This window comes from Triturus cristatus, chromosome 1_2 (assembly GCF_964204655.1).
Source record: "Triturus cristatus chromosome 1_2, aTriCri1.1, whole genome shotgun sequence".
NCBI lineage: Eukaryota > Metazoa > Chordata > Amphibia > Caudata > Salamandridae > Triturus > Triturus cristatus.
The window spans coordinates 225,779,193-225,801,014 of NC_140580.1; the positions used below are offsets into that span (position 1 = coordinate 225,779,193).

The following is a 21,822-nucleotide window of genomic DNA, read 5'->3' on the forward strand; positions in this document are numbered from 1 at the left end:
GCCCGGCTGACACTTTAACAGCTATCTTGTCTATCGCACAAGCTGCCGGTACGGGAACATCTCTCTGCCATCACTACGACTCCAAAAACAAGTTTAGTTGAAGTTCTTGCCCAAGCTTCCCGGAATAACGGCCTACTTACTGTTGGCCAGTCACTTCCGGGGTGGCCGCTTCCAGGGCGGATGGGGGAGGTATTTTTCTCCGCTTTTGTGCTAGTCTCTTCCGGAGCGGCTGTCAGTTTCGGCTTCTCTGAACCCTCTCTTCCGGGAGAGTCATTCCCAGTTCTAACCAATTGCAGGCTCTAATGTGCCGGTTCAAGCCACTCAGTCCGGTCTATTGTCGTTCCCGACCCCGTCACTCAGTGTAAACTAGCTTTCCTACTGGTTCACCCTGCCTTTACATTTTCAAGTAGGTGTTTAAGAGTATGAAGCAAAGGCGTAGGATATCTGATTTTAGTTTCCTCTATGGGCTCATGGAAGGCGAGTCTTCCACAATCTCCCGGCTGTCTAAATTTGGTTGACGTATATGTCCCCCTAAACGTTTGTTCAGTAACAAAAATTAGTTTTGCAATAATAGTGAGTCAAAATTAGTTTCTCCCCGAAAACAGACAAGCCGGTCTTTTGGTGGAAGAAAAAAGAACAATTTAAGTTGAATACTAATTTTGAGTTAGAGATTTTAGGATTTTTAGGACCTCTATCTTGGATTTGAACATTTTGTTTTTCTCTTTGTCTAAACGGCTATAGTTAATTACTCTGCTCTTGTAGATATTCCTGAGAGTGCAATTTTCAGTGGCGCGTTTTGGGCAGAGCCCAGCTTTTCTGCGGTTTATATTGGCTGGGCAAAACGAAAAAGAAACTATTTTTCGTGTTTTTTGGGTGTAATGGAACTTATGTTTGCGGAGTGGGAGGACGGGGAAAGGTTCTCTTTTGAAGACTCGGACCGATTTGAGGAAGACTCCCTCTGCTCCTTCATCTCCGAGGCAGAAAGCCTGTGCCAGAATTGGAGAGGATGGAGAAAACAATCTGCCGGTCCCAATTCGCCCACTGTCAAGATGAAAGGTGAGATGGTTTTCGTTATATGGTCTTTTTACAGGAATGCACATATTTGCGTATCTTCTCAAACAGAAGTGCGGTATATCTGTTACATTAAATATAGACCACATTGGTAGCCCAGGCGTTAGTAATTAAAAGCCTGGACTTAAGAGGGACGGATTGTAAGGTGGTTACATTCCCAAAAAGAAATTTTGATGGCCCATTTGCGTTTTTTTCAGTTATGTTATTGACACTTATTCTTGCACAGTTCCACCTTGTGATTTACGTTTAGTAGTATAGTAAAGTAATCTCAGAGTTTTCGTTTCTGTGCTGTTATATGGAAACTGAATGGGAAAGGGAATTCGCCAATGTGCTCTCAGCGTAAGGGGAGGATCGTTCGAAAAAATGCTAGCATTTATTGCAAGTGCAGATTGCATTGAAATCCACCAGCTTTTCTGTAACTATCCAAGCCAATTTATTATTAGGAATCATTTCATCAATGAGCAACAACTGGCTTGAAAACTTTGCACATTTCTCAAGACCCTTTTCAAAACTGCCTGGGTATGGTAGCAGCTTCTCTTGTCATCGTTATAAGTAGGGCACAAGTCCTACAAAAAAAGTGGGGGCACTAACCAATTTAGACAGTCTGCAAGTGACATCACGGCACGTGACTGTGGAGCATGCCAACGCATGTAGCATCACAGAAAGTGGCACCACTACCCATGACCTATGGCCATGTCTAAACTGGGGTGGCGTAGTGGGCAAAAGAACGATGGATTTAACCCAGATCTCTTGACTGGGGGAGAATGTCTGCATTGTCAGCATTCCGTCCATCATTTGTTTGTTGTAACGCTTACAAGAAGTAACATCAGATCAAAATACCTCAAACATATGTTTAGCAGGTCTATCATGAGTACATTTCAGTGCATTACAATATTCAACAAATGAGATTTTGCGTCTGGGTTGTGTCAATAAAGTGAGGCAACCCCGACTGAAAATCCTGGCCTCATCTTATGCATTTATTTTTTAAACACCTGTCACAAAGAAATTGCCAACAAGGAGAAACCAAAAGACACACAATTGATGGACGGAATGCAGAACAAATCAAAACATTCACCCCCGGTCAAGAGATCTGGGTTAAATCCATCATTCTTTTGCTCACCATGCCACCCCAGTTTAGACCTGGCCATATGCAAATCAGTCTTGACCCTGTGCCTCATAGAAACAGTCCAGCCCGAACTGCCAAGCCAGGTCCTCCCTGGACGGAAACAAGCATCCTAGGACCGGTTTCAGGGCTTCACCCCTCTTCAGCCAGGATAGCTTGATTCCAGTGGCATAGTGAGCCCAGGACCCACATCTGGGCATACCTGGGGCACTTAGGGCGAGAAAGCAAAAGACACACAATGATGGACGGAATGCAGAACAAATCAAATCATTCACCCCCAGTCAAGAGATCTGGGTTAAATCCATCATTCTTTTGCTCACCATGCCACCCCAGTTTAGACCTGGCCATATGCAAATCAGTCTTGACCCTGTGCCTCATGGGAACAGTCCAGCCCGAACTCCCAAGCCAGGTCCTCCCTGGACCGGAAACAAGCATCTTAGGACCGGTTTCAGGGCTTCACCCCTCTTCAGCGAGGATAGCTTGATTCCAGTGGCATTGTGAGCCCAGGACATGGCACTAAATCTGTTATGCTTAATTGGTTGCAATGTCTGCATTTAAATATCTTCTGGTGTTAATGCACTTGCTGCATAGATCTTTGTGTGCCAAATAAATCTCGGGGAATAATAATAATGGTAAGATAACTTTGGATGTTAGCGTATTTCCTGGAAAGATCTGTCTTTTGTCTAGTTCTAGTTTTGAATCAAAGTAGCATAGAGGGTTAATATGTCTCCTGCAAAGTCCATAAAGTAAAACACAGAAGACACATTTTTATTTTATGCAAATGGACGAAGTGGGTTACAGCTTTTAACACAGAGATACTTTTATTACTTGCAGTTCATAAATTGTCAGTCTTATGTAACACATCCTGCACATTGATTTACCGAATTGTCACTGTATAATGTGTACGCGTGATGTAAAGCACTCTGCCACCTTGCATTGGGAAGAGTATTGCTTTAAAAGAAATAAAACAAATAGTTGCATTCAAATTATTTGTATAAAATACCGGGACAGACCAACACATCTGACATTCCTACAGTGCATGCATAGCCCTTATATACAGTGACTGAAAGTCAAAAGTATGCCTCTTTTAAGTACCTGTGAAGTGATTAGCTGTGAGCCTTTGTTTCCCCTTCATCGCATTTAGGTGCAAGGCTCCCAGCCAGGATACTTCAAGAAAAGGATGCATAATGGCCCCTGAACTTTGGCCTTTGCTATGGAAGCAGTAGGGATTTGATAAGTCCCCTCCCCACCTGTACATTGCTGCTCGGAATGAAAGCAGACAATGTGCAGGCGCTGCTGAATGTGTCCCGGTGTCTGAAATTACACTGTGACAAGCTCAGTGGATTTCTATGGGGCCCAATCACTTGGCAGGGTAGACTGCATTCACCCTGTGAAAAGAGTGGGTAGACGCCTTCTACCTGCGTGTACCCTCGACTTGTGACCTGGTTATAAACCTGCATATTTATGGACCAGGTGCACCATTTTCTAGCACTTTCCGTTCACTATATCAACCCACTGCATTCTGGCAGTTGAAGTCTCCATTCTGTGGCAGCTTAAGTCATTTTTATTAGGGTACTTCATTTAGTAGATGAACAGTGTTTTTATCAGATCCTAAGTAGTGTTAACAATTACGATATGCCTCCCAAACGGAAGTAAAAGAAATAGCCTTAAAACCAATACAACTATCATGCATCACAGAACAACAAGAATATCGCACATCACATCAGTAGGGGTATACACCAAAATGATTACAAAAAATCTGTATACTTTTCAAAACATCCCAAAACTATTGGAACTTGTTTACATGACCAACAAATATGCATCCCAGAAAGGACTAGTATGTTAGTGATACAAATGTCCTTTGATCTTATGTTTATAAGACAACTTGAATGGATATGTTTAGGACAAAAGATTTATGATTGGTTGTTTTATATTTTCATAGCTTATTTCGTCTCGTTACGTGATTATACTACACAGATAATAGAAGGAAACATGCTTGGCATTCTTTCTCCTTGACTTTTTCTAAAGGTATTGCTGCAGGAGGGATGGTGGCAGTAGGCGACCAATAATAACTTATTTGCTGATCATTCTGTGTACTTCCATGGACTCCTCTATTGGCGTACCTTAATTTATTCATGCACAGGAGGGGGAACGGGCATTGCAATTCACTGCAGAAAATAAATAGTAAACTGTCTCTGTGAGGAAGTGCCCTCTTTCTGCATGGTTGCACCCACTTTTCGCTGAACTGCTGATGTGCTTTGACTGAGTGTGCCCTGTGCTCCTGCCAATCAGGTACCCAGGACCTATGTTCTTTCCCTAAAACTGCAGTGAAATCAAAACCCAATTGGCATCTCTGACCTCAGGTCAGCCCCAGGTAAATGGTACCACTGGTACCCAGGGCACTGTGACCAGGGAAGACCTTTAAGGGCTGCAGCACCCATTGTGCCACCCATAGAGGCCCTGTACCATTACACTCACACACTGCCTTTGTAGGCTGCGTGTTTTGGTGCAGAACAAAGTGAAGAGTCGACATGGCACTGATCCCTGTGTGCCAAGCCTACAACCCTCTGCCCTGGCATAAATCAGTCACTCCTCTAGCTGGGTGCACTATACCAGTGGTGAAGGTGCAGGTGCAGGTGCATGAGCCCTGTACCCCTACAGTGTCTTAAGTCCATTCTTAGACATTGTAAGTGCAGTGCTGCCATTAAGAGAATATGGCGCTGGTAGTTTGTCATTATAAACTCCACAGCACTATAATGGCTACAGTGAAAATGGAGAAGTTTGGTATCAAACTTCTCAGCACATTAAACCTACACTGATGCCAGGGTGGGATTTAATGAAAAATGCACATAGAGGGCATCTTAGAGATGCCCCCTGAAAAACGACCTACCGCTAGTGTCCAGGCTGAGTGGCTGTTTTCAGCTGCCACCACCAGACCTGTTTCTGGACCCCTGGGTCAACAGCCTGCTGCTCTCGGGGGCCTGAAACAATGCACATCCTGGGACGAGGTGCCAAGCCTCCTCCCGCAGGATGGGCAGGGTCCACGTAGGGGAAGCTTCAAAGGCTTGCCGCCTATGTGAGCTTCCCCAGGCCACTTGCTGCTTTCAGTAACTGGTCCCCACTGGTTCTGACCCCCCACTTTGGGCAGGAGAACTGGTGGGAAAAACAAGTGAGAAAGAGAGTTGTGCCCACCTCTGCCAATTCCACCCCTTAGGTGGGGGAAGCGAGGTGTAGCACAACTCTCAGTTGCCGCCATCTTGCAGATGGGGGGACTCGGCCAACCAGGGAAAGACTTATGCCCCCCCCCCAGGGTGTGGAATTTAATAAAATATCTACTTGTCCATGGGGCAGGTTGCTTCATAAATCTACTTGTCCAGTAACAAAATCCACTTGTCCCTTTTCTGCCATTTAGTGCAGCGACAAATTGTGGCAGCAATCTCATTATTATATATATATATATATATATATATATATATATATATATATATATATATATATATATATATATGAGCTCTGAAATATCCTCTCTGATTATGCCAGGGCTCATTCCATAGTAGGGTTTGAATACTAGCAATTCCCTTATGTTGCCACAGTTCCGCAGATCTACATACTGGTGCCGAAGGTAGTGGTAAGCAACAGTTCCCAGGTTGGAATACCCTTTTGAGTTTGTATAAAACCTGCTAGCTTGCATGTTTTAAGGGCTTTCACTAACTCTTCTCTCATTTGTTGCCATACTTTGTTGCCGCCTGACAATGGAAGACTTTTTACAGGATTGGGAAAAAGTAGTTGGAGGGAAAGTGTGCCTGCAAACACTCAGATTTTCGCATGAGCAAATCTGGATATTTGTTCGTGCTGAAATGCAGTTCACAAATATTTTCTAAGAGTAATATTTCTTGGCCTACTTTTTTAAAGTCTTGTAAATTCACAAAAGTAGTATATCTGCACTTAATGCAAGGACATGGGTGCACTTTTGAGACTTTATTTAATAATTGGGCCTCTAATTAGGTTTTTGTGTTTTATTAAAATTCTGTCTCTATCGACTAGCTTCACTGTGAGTGGACAGCATTCTGTTCTTTCACAAGGAGCATATCAACACAGTCGTTTTGTTCAGTGCCAGGAGCTACTGTGGCAATGTGTGCTTTTGGACACCAAAACAATTTTTGCCAGTGTTTGTTTTAAAGGATAGGGCCCGGCAACTTCCACACCAATAAGGTTTTACAAATACCATGCCAAAACAAGTCACACATTGACAAAACCAAAAGGCTGACCAACAATTTCAGACCTACTGGCTTTACCAATGCTTGTTTATTTTTTGTGTTTCCTGTAATCTTATTAAAAATGGTTACACTGATTTTCCATTATAAATATTTTTGGGAAAAACTAGCATACATCAACACATTTTACTAAATGATGTTGCAAAGAAATGGTGCCTAAAATTTTACAGTGGTATAGCGAAATGTTTTTGCATTTTTTTGTGAACATTTTATGTTGAAAGCAAAGAATCATCAATCTTGCTTTCATGCTTCTGCAAATATTTTCATCTAATCAGAGAGCACTCTGGGAGCAGTATATATAACCACATATTGCTAAAAATTGAAAATGTGTGACATGTTTTTATTCTGGAACAACTGTTAGTAGTGCAGTCTGAGCTTACAACATTTACTTAGAGCGCCCACCCTAATAATAAAGGCTTTCAATTAATGAACCATAAATACAAGTTTGAACAGCATTAACACATGGACTCAAATATTACCTTAACTGCAGTCTATGCCTTTCCCTGATTCTATGATGTGGTACTGTATACTGGGAGCCATAAGGTTTGTGCTGTAGGGGGTTGGGCCTACTTGTCCCAAGGACAAAATACACATGACAACTTGTTGCCCTTGACCCCATACAATATGTCCTGGGCGTCATGCTATAGGAATTCCATATTCTGACCCCTCCCACTGGAGGGTAGCAAAATAGGGGGTGTACCCACCCCAAGGAAGGGACCCATTGGTCCCAACCTTTTTACCTACTTGTAACACCCCTAAATTTAGTATTTAGGGACACCCCTGAACCTTGCTTCCTCAGACAATAAACCAGAATAAAAAAAGAAGGACCGAACAGCTGTGCCGAAGCTAACAAGAGGATGACGCCAACTGACTTGGCCCCAGCCCTACCGGCTGTCCCCACCTCGAACCTGCAGAAGCGAAACTCCGGTGTGTTCTGCAGCCAGCAGCCTCAAGAACCCCGAGGACCTGCCCTGCCTTCAAAAGAAAAGACTGTCTCCTGTTAACACCAGATTTTTTCAACAACAGACTCCAGGTCCACCAAAGTCAGCGAGTCTGCACTCGACACCCACGACCCGAGTTCGAGTGGCCCAACACCAAGAGGAGGTCTCCCTGGCAATCCCGACCTGAGATCCGGCGACCCGTGGCCTGCCTCAAGCCAATGCCTTCAGCCTCAAACTGGAAGGTCCTCCCAACCACGACCAGGAGCTGGTAAGAAGATCCGACCCTAAAAGGCACCCCTGCACCTGATGCCCCACTGCCTTGGGTGGCCCAACTGACGGTGTCTACCCCCAACGTACCTCTCCAAGTGGTGGTCGCACCCAGAAAACCTTCGTCCCTGAGCCTGCAGTGTGTTTGCAAACTGGAGACTCCCCATTGAAAGATGCAGGGCTTCTGACGCTGAAACAGCACTCTGCAGCCCCCCCATTTGCCCTGAGCTTAAGTCCAGGACCTTTGCTCCCACAACCCACTGGCCTGCTCGTCAGCAGCCACCAACCGGAGGCCCCTATCCCGATTGGATAACATTGCCGCTGAGGGTGTAACAAGAGTGCTTCCTTGACCCTGGGGGACCCCTGAGTCTAATCTCAGAATACCAGCTCCCACAACAAAGTACTTACCAGTTAACCGATAACACTATTTTCCTCCATAGGATAGATAACATTGACTGTTTTTCTATGAAAAGTTTCTAAGTGTGGAGTTGGAAAATCTATGAAGACGTTTAAAACTGTAACTAAATAACAAAAACGATTTTACTTACCTGTTTACAGGAATTGTCCCAGTGTAGTATATAGGTATACTGCACTGTGTAAGAGAAGTAATCTGCAAAGTAATCTACTTGACATTCTACTAAAAAGCCTATACAAAATGTGTACAGTATATCAAAAGCATTGCATTACAAGTATCTCTACTGTAACCAAATCAAAGTGCATATGCAATTCAAACTATTGACAATCTGCACTACTTCTGTACATTATTTATTGCTTACCTGTGCCAGGCTTGCTTGGTTCTAGAAAATAAAATAACTAAAATAATACATGTATACAAAACCACTTGGTCTGAAGTTCAGTCTTTGAGTGTGTGATATCATTTGCTAATTGAGTGTATACAAAAAATGCTTAACACTACCCTCTGATACAGCCTTACTGCTCGACCACACTACTACAAATAGAGAGTAAGGTGCTATCTACTTTTACCTCTGCCTACCTTTGGGGTTCCACTGGTCTCTGTGCACACTATACCTCACTTTGGTACAGAAATATGCAGAGCCAGCTTCCTACAGTCTCTCAGTGATGTAAGTTTCATTTTTTGTTAGGTCTGTTGTTAGCCAAGACATTTTAATTGAAATAAACTTATATGTATAGCATACTTACTTATAGTGGCTTTCATCCAGCCCTCTTCATCCATTTGTCTGTTATTGTGTTTTCACGTTGTACTCACTACAGCAAATAGCGTGGGGCAGTGGTCAGACCACTTTTCCCATTAGCTAACTTTACTGTGAGTGATAGCATTCTGCCTTTTTCCAAGGAGCACCACATCGCCACATAAAGTAGTTTTCTTATGTTTCAGGGACTACTATATCAGTGTGGTTATTGAGACAAATAATATTTTAGCTTTAAGCCATTTTTTTACTGTTAGGGGCCAAGCAGCTTCCCTAACAATAAAGATTTGCAACACCCGTGACAAAACTTAACAAGCAATTACAAATCCAAAACGCTGGTGGACAGTGCCAGACCTCTAGTCATTGCCAATGCTTATCTTTAATTGCTTTCTTAATTTGTTTTACTTGAAAATGCTTCCAGACTAACCTCGAGACATGCACACACACTTTATTATATGTGGCGTGCAGAAATAGTAACCACACAACATTTTCAAAAACACAATGAAAGAAAAAGAAATTCCAATGGGAGACAGTCACTTTTTATTGTGGCCAATAAGGAGGAAATTGCGGGCGCTGTGGCCCTTTAACAATTAAATGCCTTATTAGCGATTTGTGAAATCGCTAAAAGGTGGGGTCTGATTTTGTTGACCCCACTGAAGATGTTAAATGTCAAAAGGTACCAGTAGAATGGTGCTTAGGCAGGAAGATGATTTTAATCTCAAGGCATCACTGTGGAGTTTGCAATGCTACAATCAATTTAAATGTGGGAGTTAGAAAGCAGGCCTCATAAAAAAGTTACTCTACCTGCAACACTTATTACTTGAATAATCTACTTGCCCTAACTGTAATGTACTTGACCTGCACATCAGTTTAAATTGTATGATCCAGACAAATGTTTTATTTTAGAGCTGCCTTTTTCTTAAATATCACAAGATCATTTAGGGTCTATTTTACATCCCTTAAAGTGGAATATCTGGGCTCTTGGTGTAAAGCCAGACGAATGCCCTCATGAGCTTGCATACTGAGAGATGCTCACCTACCTGGTGTCGTTGTATTAAGGCATGTCCTGCTCAAATAGCCGGCCTGAAGGTATTCACCATCTTCTAGGCCATGCCCTGAGATGCCAGAGAGGCCAAGATATTCCTGACTTGAACAGCGTCGGACCCAAAGGGATCTTTACCTGTTTGTACACACCAATGAACCCACCTTGACCATGCTAATTTGTATTTCTTGACGGTACTGTCCATCCATGCCATGGCCATTATCCTCTCAGCATCTGCTGAAACTCCTGGGATTCTCCCTCTTTCCAAGTAATCTGCCATGCCATCAGAGGTAGACGGCCTTGGAGGATTAATGGGTGAGGATTCCCTAGAGGATCCCGCAGGAGATCAGTAGCATGGTGGTAGAAGGATTGGAGACTCCCAAGAAAGTTTCAGAATAACTGGAAACCCCACTTGCATCCTACAAAATGGCTTGTTGAGGACTAGCTTTGCCTGCTGCCTCTGCACTTGAGTTGACAAGCTCATTATCCTCACAAACGGGGGAAAGGCAGTCCCCCGACCAATCCTGCAGGAATGCACCCGTTGCCCCCCCTGAGGTTCTGACGCCCAACTGAAGTACCGTCCCACCTGGTAGTCCAGGCAAGAGGCATAAAGGTCCACTGTGAACGGGCCCCACCAGATGTTGAGTAACTTGAATAGCTGTGGATCCAGATGCCAAAGGCTCATGTCCAACCATTCCTGCAAACACTAATGTGTCACTTCATTGGATACCCCTGGGAGGTACTCTACCATGACTGATATGTTGTTGGAGAGGCAATAGGTCCAGAACTCCTCAGCCAGTTCTGACAGGATCTTCGATCGGGCCCCGCCCAGCGAATTGATGTTTCGGACTGCTGGTACATTGTCCATTTTAGTAGGACTCAGCACTTCACCTTTTCTTTGTTCCTACACTGGACTGCGAAAAATACTGCCATTAATTCAAGGCAGTTGATGTGCAACTTTTGTTCTGCTACTGACCACTTTCCTCCAGTGAATGACTCCTCAAATTTTGCACCCAGCTGGACTAACTGGCATTGGATTCTATTATAATAACCTGGTCGGATTGAAAATGGCTCTGCCATTCCCCTTCTGGCATGTGAGAAACGACAGCAGAGATATTTAGGGTTTGGGCTTGGTTTATTGTTTATTCTGGCACAAAGATATACTCTGTCTCCTTCTTGGTCTTGCTTCAGAGGTTCTCGGGGTTGGTCCCATCTTATACTCCGTCAGGGGCGTCCCCCGGGGGAAAGAAAAAGGGTATCTCATGAGGATTGTATCCTGATGTGGAATCTTAAAAGGGAGTTAGGTAGTGAAGGGAGGTTAACACAAATCGCCCGCCACCAGTGTTGCGCTACGTGCAGGGGTTTGTGCGGGGTCAGCCTATTTATCAGGCAGAGTTATATGAATAGCTACCCACCCTGTGCTCTGCAAGTTTGGGCTAATCTCCCCTCTTAATTGGAGGTATGCTACTGCCTCCCGTGCCCCTTTTGAACAGACTGCTGAACAAGCACGTACCTCAGCGGGCCACGCTCCTCCTGGAGCATGGTGGGACAGCTCGTAGTGCTGGACGGGGTCCGGCTCCCTTCTTGGCTTTGCCTCAGGGGCTCTTGGTCCGTAGGTGGGCGGCAGCCAGTCTTCTCTTCGGTTTCTGACGGTCTCTCTGTTCGCAGGGTTGTTCACGTCAGTTCCGTGGGCCTCAGTTCTAGAGTCTCCGTCCTGTCTCCAGTCGATGCCGCCTCCAGTCAGGGACAGGCCGCCTATTAGGGAAGTGGCGGTCTCCGTAGAGGTTCCAATTGGTGCATGTATGTTCAAGCCACGGGGGTCAGACCTGGATCCAGGACATCGACTTCCTTAAAGGCGCTCGTTGCTCTTGCACTCCTGGGCCAGGTGGTGACTGTAAACAGAGGATAGGTGACACATAAGTGGGAAATTGTTCGTCCTCGTCTAATGTAGTCATGCGATTTTCAGGTACGTCGTGACACCCCTCTTTCATGTGGGCCAGCCACCATCGCATCTGCACCTTGACCTTCTATGTCAGAGGAATTTGCTTTGAATACTGGAGACCTTCGTGACGGTGAAAATTCTTGAGTCTCTGAAGGGCCCTGTAATGCAACAGGCACGGGAAGGTTGCCTGGCTGGAGGTTGATAGAAGACCTACCAAGAACTATAGAAGAAAAGTCATACCTGACCTGTATTGCTTCTACCCGGGCTGCAGTTTGCTCACGACTGGTTAAATATAATTAAAGTCCACCTTGTATAATTCTCATGTTGTTCTTTATTAATTTATTTTTAATTTTCATTTAGATGTTAATTTTTTTGATTTATAATCATTTTATAAATTGTTTTCTACTGTTAAATTGTCCTTAAAACAATATGATGAAATAAATAAAATATATACAGTGCTATACAATGTACTCCTTTTGATTAATCCATAAAAAAACGCATGATTTAAGTACATACAATACACCTATTTACCTATACAGTTTGATCCAATATATTGATAACATATTTTAGTTTGTTTCCAAATAGGAAATGAAGAAAACTATCATGCAAATGTGTGTACCTCAAAAACACAAGGCAGAATATATTATAACACCACAAATGCACTACTTTAATATATCATATTGTTTTCATACCCCAGCTCACCTCCACTCTCTCCTCATGCATATGCACTCACACAATCTAAATATTTATTCACATCTTTCCCAAACTAAAATAACAATCTCAGTCCAAAAAACAGAAAGCTAAACTTTACTTTTGGTGCTATGTTGGTTGGGATATTGTTGCTCAGGTCTACGTATGTTTCAGTGGAAAATGTATTCTACGCCCACCTTCTTCAGGACTACAAAGGGTAACTACTCAGAATTGATAAGGGGTATCTGAAAAAGCATAGAAATTGGATGTAGATTAGCCTCAAACATAAATTATTCAATGAAGAAAATCTCCATTATCTCCACGTGAAAAACCATCACCAAGTGGACAGAGAGCAAATGGAACTTTGTTGTACTGTACAACATACTAGATTTGTAAAAACTTATGTTCCATAGGAAAACAGAAAGAGTCCTAAAGTTTATAACCATCTATTATCTCATGCTGGAATTGGGAGTGGAAAGTTACATGAGGGGAGACCTTAGGAGTGTAATAATACATGTGTTAAGAAGGTTTACAAAGTGAATTACATCCGTCTTTTTTTCAGATGTATAGCTACACCTTACTTGGGAGTTTCTTAATATTTCTACTGAGCCTCACAGCAGAGTCCATTGACCGTAGGCAGGTCGTAGTGTTTTAGTATCAAGGGCTAGAGATAAAAAGAGATACAAAGAAAATAGGTTTTTCTTTTTATCATTGTGTTACTGATAGAGTACTATCTTACACTCTTGTCCACAAGGTATTAGACTATTTATTGACTTAGGGGAGTGAGACCCTAAAGCACTATACTTGAGTTTATAGTGTAGAATATGTATAGCTCGAAGGCAAATCGTGCTTCATGGATTGTTCCTCTGCTAGTACAAGTGTCCTATCGTGCCCTGTATTTGATATATTCATAGTTTCCTGTACAGGAAATACCCCAAAAAATAAAACGTTCATTTTATATTTCTACCTTATATCAGGATTTTTTAGTGCATTATATGGACCGGTGTGGATGGAACCTACTTTACTGTTGAAGTATTTGTCTACTTATATAAGTGTGTGAATCAACGGGGATTGACTGCATTGTGTTCTGTGACCTAATAAAGTTTGTTTAAAAAAAAAAAAAAAAAATAAGTGTGTGAATCAAACGCTCTATCCATAGCTCAAATTAAAGGGCTAGCAATGTCTAAAATAGACTATCACCCCTTGACAAATGTATGAAAGAGGATGTAGCCTTTCGGCTAGAGTGGTCGACCTTGAGGCTCGGGTATCGGGTTCGAGTCTAGGCTGGGATGCTCCACATCCTGTGATTCTGGGTAAATCACTTAATCTGCCCGTGCCCAACAAAAATTAATGTGTCCATCTGTAAAAAAACTGGTTCTCATGTAAAGCGCTGTGATAACCAATGTCTCGGGTCTAGTTTGCGCTATATAAAACTCTAAACCACCCCCCCCCCCCTCCCCCCCCCCCCAAACAACCTGAAGGGAGCTGTCAATACGCTTGTATTTGCACCGGCCACATAGAGGGGCAAAGGTAAAATACAGGTCTTCCTGAGTATAGTGGGGTCTTACCTCAATTGTATAGGTATCCATCTCACAAGTGTCTGTCTTTGTTGGTGTCCTCTTCGAACTGCTGAAATTTTAATAGTTGGTGTTCGTGAAGATCAACAGTCATGCTTTGGCGAGGTCCTGGCTTGCCTTGCTAAAGTAATAGAAATGGAAACAAGACAGCAGATCAGGAAGCATGTCTAGTCCTCCATCTTGAAAAGTCAAGACTGCCTGGAAAGTCACGGAATACAGTCAAAGTGGATCGAGGAGCGTATTGCATCCATCATCTTGAAAAGTCATGGAATATAGTTAGGCTTTCCTGTTTTCAGTTTCTATTTTTGGGAAATTCTGGTGGTGTTTTTTCAGTGTTTTCCAGTGATTTCAATACCTCAAAAAAACAGTGATTTTCAGTGGTTACTCATTTTCGCGCCATAAAAAACAACGGAAACAGTGTTTTACCGGTGTTTATGGAACGCTTTGCTTTTATTATTGCTTTTTCCATTTTTCTTCAGAAATTGTATACTGCTCTACATTTCAGAAGCTTAATAAAGTCATGCAATACTTTCCATTGTCCTTTGATTCTGCAGCTCAGATCATTTGCAATGCAATAGGTCTCGCATTTATGCGAGTTTAAGCTATTCGCATTGTAAATGACAACCCCTTTTATTTATGTTTTAAAAACGAAAACAAAAATAAAAGGCATTGTTATTTGCAATGTCAATAGCTCAAACTCGCGTAAATGCGAGACCTATTGCATTGCAAATGCTTGTTTCAAATGAAAGCGTGAATTGGTTGCTCAGCAAGTTGGAAGTTACAGTCTGTGTTCCAGAGTCGCTACCCCTTTCCTGCTCAGAGAGTGTGCATCACCCTCTTGCATTGTATCATCGATATAGAGCCCTCACACGTGTTGTGTGCGTGAAACGCTGTTTGGCACTTAATTTCAAAGGAATGGCTGACTGCGCATATATTGCATTTTCTGTGTTGTTTACGCGTGGGTACAATTGGCCGCCTGTGGCCCCCCCTCACATATAGCTTCAATACCTTCGGGTCCAGTTCCCGCTATATAATACTGCCGTGGCTGCTGAAGTGAATGGAGCGTGAGGTCTATTGCGACTGTGAGATGTCTGAAATACACGTGTACTTCAATTAAAGCCCTGTGCTGTACAGCGCTTAGAAATGGCAGAAGTGCGGTATGACGTGCCACATAAAACAACCTACCATTTCTATTGTTATTAAAGTGAATTGATACTTGGAAGAGAGGTTCACCTTACTTACACCCTCTGAAGAGACAGTTCCGCTCATGAGCTCAGTGTGCGCAGGCGCTAGTCCCCCAAAGAGATCCCACCACGGGAATGGATGTGCTGTTTGTATGAGACTTGACTGTGTTGTGCGGGATTAGGAGGGTTTGCAAAGATTGATTCTGCAGCATAGCCCTGGCTGCTGAGCTACAGGACTATAATTTGTTTGTGAACTCGCAGGAACCGTTATAGCAATTCTGCATTGAAGTCCAGATTTGTAAACACGAGTCACATGTACTAGCCTGGTTTTGATATTGCATGGTATAACACTAAGCAAAGTAGTACTCTTTGTGAATGCAAAACCCTAAAAAGCAATGTATTAGGTGACGCAGAGTTGCAGGATTTTATGTATGGCAATGCTGCCAAGTTAGGTCTCCCCAAAAAGTACTTGAGTTGACTTCATATGACCTGGACCACAGTGGCGAGGCCATGAAAATACCCCATTACCATAGGCCTTTATTCCCTTCATTAGATGCCATCCATTTGATTTGAGAGTCTCTGCATTGTTAACAGACCGCCCCCATAATACCTGCCTTGAAATCATTATAAAGACATGAATTAACTATATTTCCAAATGCTCTCTATGTTCCAAAACTCTTGGATGCCAAGTAGTCTCCTCTTTCTGGCATCACACAACTCTTGATTGGTCTTTTAGGTTGCAGGCCCCACTCCCCTGATTGCTGTATCCTGGTTCATCTATCTTCAAGTGTTAGTGAGTGTGAAAAATTTGACTTTCCAATCAATAACAGGCATTGTGCCTACTATCCCAATGTGGGCCTCCGAGGTACTCGCCCACCCAGATAGAAAAGTACACAGTGTAGTGTAGGGTGTGTGATTGGAAGAATTTTGTTTTTGCTTTAAGATTACGTGGGAAGTGTTCTCAAGTTGTGTGTGATGACTACTGGGGTGCAATTATAGTGTTATGGGACACAATGCCTGGCGGTGTGATGGGCTAGGGCAGTGATACTCATAGTACGGCCCAGGGGCCTCTTGCGGCCCTCTTGACCTTTACATACGGCCCCCGGTGAACAGCAACATGAGCTGCTGTTCAGTTGCTGAGCACTAATATTTAGGAGTTTTTTTTTTTAATAAACAGGCAAGCATTTATTAACCTGCAAATAAATGCTTGCCTGTTTATTTAACATATTTTTAGACCTCACTGCACAATCCCTGACCCACCCAGACCCGCTACCGCCACCCTTTTCGCACCAGTGTGGCCCTCAGTCACACTACAGACCGTACTTTGTGGCCCCTGGGCCAATGTTTGTGAGCGCACATGGGCTAGGGTATGAGAGAGATGGATGCACAAATTATAACTCTGAGGACTAATACACACTGGCAGCTACACAGCAAAAGGCAAGTCATAGCGGTAGCTGGAAGTTTTGTGCATGTACACCAAAGAAAGGTGGGGGTAATCAAAGAAGACTTAAATCCAAATGACGAGGTTGGCCAGGCAGAAGCTCTGTCCAATAAGTAACAAATTGCAATAGGGCGGAGATGGGAAGAGATGAAACAAAAAGTAGTCATTCACCATTTTTTTTATGACAAGGACAGTCCCTACCTCTGACCAAATACTGCCCCTGAATGAGAAATAAAGAGCAAGCAAGGCATAGATTCTGCCAAAACCTGCTAGGGCAAAGCAAGCCAAAACTTTGAGTTGGTGTTCCCAACCCAAGCTCCTCTCATGCTCTCAAATGTGATCAAGCCCAGTCTGGGGAGCCCTATTCGGGTCACGGCTCACACCCTGGCCAGATTGCCACCCGCTACCTGCAAGGGTGAGAGACATAGCACTTGGTAGTATGCTGCCCTGACAGTGCAAGAGTGAATCAGACTGCCTTATGTTACTCTTTTCACCCCTCCATGTAAACCCCAAACTCTTCCTAAATGCAAGCGACCCTTGCTAATTTTTCTAGTTTACATAAGGAAACATTGTCTGCATCTACAATGTTTCGCTAAAGTGCAATGAGATTTCACTGGGATTATGGTATTTGATTAAAAAAAAATCTTCTCAAAAATGTTTAGGAACTGCAATATCTACTTTGTGAATCTCTAAGCGGCAGAAGGAAAAGGTGGCAGTGACTGGGTGCACCCACTCATTGCAAGGTAGGAGCAAGAGGAGAAATAAAGAAGAGTCTTCTGGCTGAGAGGTATAGAAGAAATGAAGTAGTGTCTGCTACGCGAGGTAATACTCCTGAAGCAGCCTCAGGCTCAGCTGTTAAGTACATACTAAGCAGGGTCTGTTCAGGGTCAGCAACATAGGAGGAAGAAATGTGTCCAAACAGCTTTTGTCATTTTATCAGATGAATTTGATTCGTCAGGTGCATGGTGTTTGGGTTTTGTTAACATTGACCATACTATGGTTTTCTGATGTCAGAGTATTCTGATCATCACATGTGAAGAGCCAGGTCTTTATGGCTTTCCTGAACCTGTACAGTGAAATATGCAAAATTAATCATCGTGAGGTCCTAACAAGATGTTCTTACTGCTCAGATCAGTTGTACCCACAGATTAGCCTTTGATTTACTTTCCCCAAGAATCTATAGTTATTATCGGTGTTCATTAATATGCATGGAACGGAAACAACTCTATCAACATTGCTCTGAGGTTCAAGGCCTCTTTCTCACATTTAAAAAAAGTTGTACTCAACTTTTCATACTGTACAGCTGCTCATTCAAAACAGTTGTTTTCTGCATATTCTGTTTATACGTTTCTAACTCCTGTGTCTCAATCATTATTTCCTAAAATAGTGCATCTTAGATCACTGGAGAGGTACTTTACAAGCTCACTACATCACATATTTGGTAGATATAAGTGCATAGTCACCTGAGTGTATCCCCTCCCAAACTGCCATCAGAAATCACATTATCCTGAAGTGTGTTCCTATGTGCTAGTCAAATACAGGAGTCACCTCTCTACCTGAGGCCGCTCCCTAACACTTTCTACTCATGTCTCCTCGTCACTCATTCAGAGCGCAGCTTTAGGTCCACTAGGTGAAATTTTCTTGCAATTAGTACATTCTGTTTTCAGACTCTTGCAAGTGTCTGTTGTCTATGATGGGCTGTCACCATTATTCACATTTTCTTTGAAAACATCCACTAATTCACATCAGATTTCTGCAATGGGCTTTTTACATTAACCACATCTTTCCTCCTGAAGTAGGGCCCAGCCCTCTGCTTCTCTCCAAAATACCACTTCCCGCTTTCCACTTCATAGTTAAGGCTAATAGTAGGACAATCTCCACAAACTTAGTGACTGATTTATTCTTTTTGGGTAGCGGGTGTATCCCCAGCAGGCGGTCCTCTAGTCCCAGGTCAGTTTTTCCTACTGCGCGGCCCACTCTGTCTATCACTGTACAGAATTAATTTTCTATCACAGGCAAGCACCACATCATGTGCTGAAAATTTGCGGTCTCATTTCCACACCTAGGGCAAGTAGAAGAGGCCCCTGGGTATATGCAACTATTCTTGCAGGGGTTGAGGTAACCTCAACATATCGAAAACGAGCATTCCAAGATGCTTTCTATGGTTACTCTAAGGCTCTTCGCTGATCCTTGACATTAAAGACCCGACCTACCACGAGTTCCCATCTGTTCCTGAGCCCTTGCAGGGAGACACCTGTGTGTACTAGCATGTGGTTATAAAGCCAGAATGCCACTTTCCGGCGCCACCCAATAGTGTATAACGTCTGCATCAATTCATGTGTAGTGGGCTGAATGGTGCCTACATCCAATTGTTGCCGGAGAGCATGTACCATTCTATTATACTGAAGAAATTGATCTCTTGGGATGTCCCATTTATCTACTAATGTTTTACAAATCTATGATGGTACTATAACAGAACAGGTGTCCTATAGCGACAACTGCTGGTGCATACCAATGATTTAAATCTCAGAGGGTTAGGTACCCCAGTGTAGTCGGGAATCTCTTCAAGGTACTCGATGGTGCAGAAGCCTGAACCAGCTTTGTGTAAGCCACACTATGCCTCAGTTCAATGAAGACGGGGAATCGCGCACATTTAAAAAACAAGCAAGAAACTTGAGCGTGCCGCCTCTTTCCCCATCGCCCACTCCTTTATGAACAACAACACAGTCTCGTTAAGTAAATTGTCTTTTTAAATGCCTGTGAAGTACTCTGGTGCGGCCGCAGTTAGACAGACGGCAGACCACAACAGCTCCTCTCCCCCCACGTGAGCCAGGCAGGGGGCCTGGTGTTGCTCTGGCCCTTGGGCTGTTCACACCTCGGCTCCCCATGTGCAGGAGCAGTGTTTTCCCCTGACACCTCCGCATCCAATGGTTTGTAATGCTTTGGCTCCATCAAGTGGTGCAACAACTATGAAAATCAGTGACACTCGGTTTAAATCGGGTCAGCTGATGTTCATCCGGTAGGGTACTGTTGGGCACAGTCGGTTTTAACCGATTTCCGGACAGCCTAAATATAGTCAAAGGGAATACAGCCAATATTTCGAAAACCTCATCTGTTTGCTTAAACATAATATGATGAGGATACTTCATAGACCAAAAGTCTGTAAAAAAAACTAGAAAGCAACTTGTAAAGGGTTCACTGCGCGCCAATTTGTTAATGGCCTGAGTTCTAAGTTAGAAAAACTGACCAAAAAAAGGAAAAAGAGCTGGAAGCATGATTTAGTATTTGTGGGATAAAAATGTCTCTTTATGTACCAATGGGAGGTAAATTGCTCTGACAGTATACTTCTACAATCTGAACCTATTCAAGAACTATTTGTAAAATTTAAAAAACTTTAAAAAAAAAGATTTTGTATAAAAATAGAGTTGGACTCTTTTTAACTAATGCACAGGGATCATCTAGCCTCCACCATGTATTCTCATGTAATGTAACATGGAGATGTGAATCATCCCGGATGATTCACACTTCCATCCTTCTGTCTGGTGACCCATTAAAACTATATGCTATTTTCTTTTTCCACATATCTATATGTTTTATCATATTCTATAATCTATACGTGGAAGCCCACTAGTATGTTACCTGCAAAATAGATGGTGTGGGTGGCAAGGACTCCTGATATAGTCTCTCTACTTTTATCAGAATAAAAAGGACACCGCTAGAATGCACATAAAAGCTAATTGGATCATGTAACGCGCTATATCGTATGTATAACATCAACTGTTTCTCTGTCTTTACTTGGGTCTGTAATGGCTTGACCTTGCTTGGCCTTAACTTTTTCCAAGATAAGCCATTTTTTTTTTTTGAAAACATAGTTTATTAATAGATTGCACAGACGTTACAGGACCCTGACTATCAGAGTCAACAACAGCATCACATTGCAGCCTATCTCCATAGCAATCTATTTGTACATTTATGTTATGTTATACATTTATTTTTATAGCGCACGGCTACTCCAAAGGAGTGTCCCGGCGCTTTATCGAGGCAGCTCAAAATAAAAAACATAACACCATACAGCGAACAACTGAAAAAAAAGAACAGCAGAAATACTAAAGGTTAAAAAGCCAGGTCTTCAGGCTCTTCCTAAAGTGAAGCAGATTAATAGAGGACCGTAGGGCCAAAGGGAGGGTGTTCCACAACTGAGGGGCCCTCCGACTAAAGGAGCGCCCTCCAGAGCGTGCCTTCCTAATTCGAGGAACCACAGCCAAGAACAGAGATTCGGATCGCAAGGATCTGCCAGGGCGGTAGAAGGCGAGCCTGCGTTGGAGGTATTTCGCGCCCACGCCAAAAAGCGCTTTATGCCCCAGCGTCAGAACTTTAAACATAATCCGCTTCCGGATGGGCAGCCAATGAAGCGACTGCAACAAACCGGAGGCTCCAACTCGCCTATGGAGGCCAAAAATAGCGCGAGCTGCAGCGTTCTGCACAGCCTGCAGCCGCTGAACAAGATAGTCCGGGAGACCACTGTACAGGACATTAGCATAGTCCAATCTGGAACCAACCAAGGCCTGCACAGTGATCTTTCTGTGCTCTTCCGAGAGCAGAGGCAAAAACCTCCGGAGCATCTTGAGTAGCCCAAAGCAAGTGCCCGTTAGACCACGAACATGTGGCACCAGTGTCAGGCTATTATCCATCTTTACACCCAAATTCTTTGCCACCAGCGAAGCCAGGGCAGGGGGACACATATCCGACGGCCACCAGGCCCGCCAATCAGGGTCGAGGGAGCAGCCAAAAAACAACACCTCCGATTTATCTGAATTGGCCTTAAGGCCATTCGACTGGAACCAGCTAAAGACCGACTCCAAGCAGCCCCGGATGTTCTCCCCATCAAAAGCCTGATCCTTCCCACACGCGAAAAGCAGCTGCGTGTCATCGGCGTAAGAAACGATCTGGGCCCCAGAAGACTCCACCAGTGCCGCCAGAGGTGTCATAAAGATGTTAAAGAGAGTCGGGCTCAACACAGATCCCTGCGGAACACCGACTCCCAATGGCGGCATCTCGGCCAATATCAGAAATATATCTTGAACTTTAACAACCTCCCCAA

The 21,822-nt window shown here is 43.5% G+C and overlaps 1 protein-coding gene across 4 annotated transcripts in view; it reads left to right on the plus strand.

Moving 5' to 3' along the window:
- Positions 1 to 234: 234 nt before the first annotated feature.
- The window catches only part of ZSWIM8 (zinc finger SWIM-type containing 8), a 2,297,361-nt gene continuing 2,275,773 nt past the window's right edge, over positions 235 to 21,822 (plus strand). For 2 of the 4 annotated variants that reach the window (XM_085603517.1, XM_085603518.1), the window contains exon 1: positions 235 to 1,056. In XM_085603517.1, coding sequence (XP_085459643.1) covers positions 879 to 1,056 — 178 coding nt within the window. In that variant the 5' untranslated portion in view covers positions 235 to 878. The remainder of the gene's footprint in view (positions 1,057 to 21,822) is intronic. The other 2 variants (XM_085603514.1, XM_085603515.1) reach the window with 1 other exon arrangement.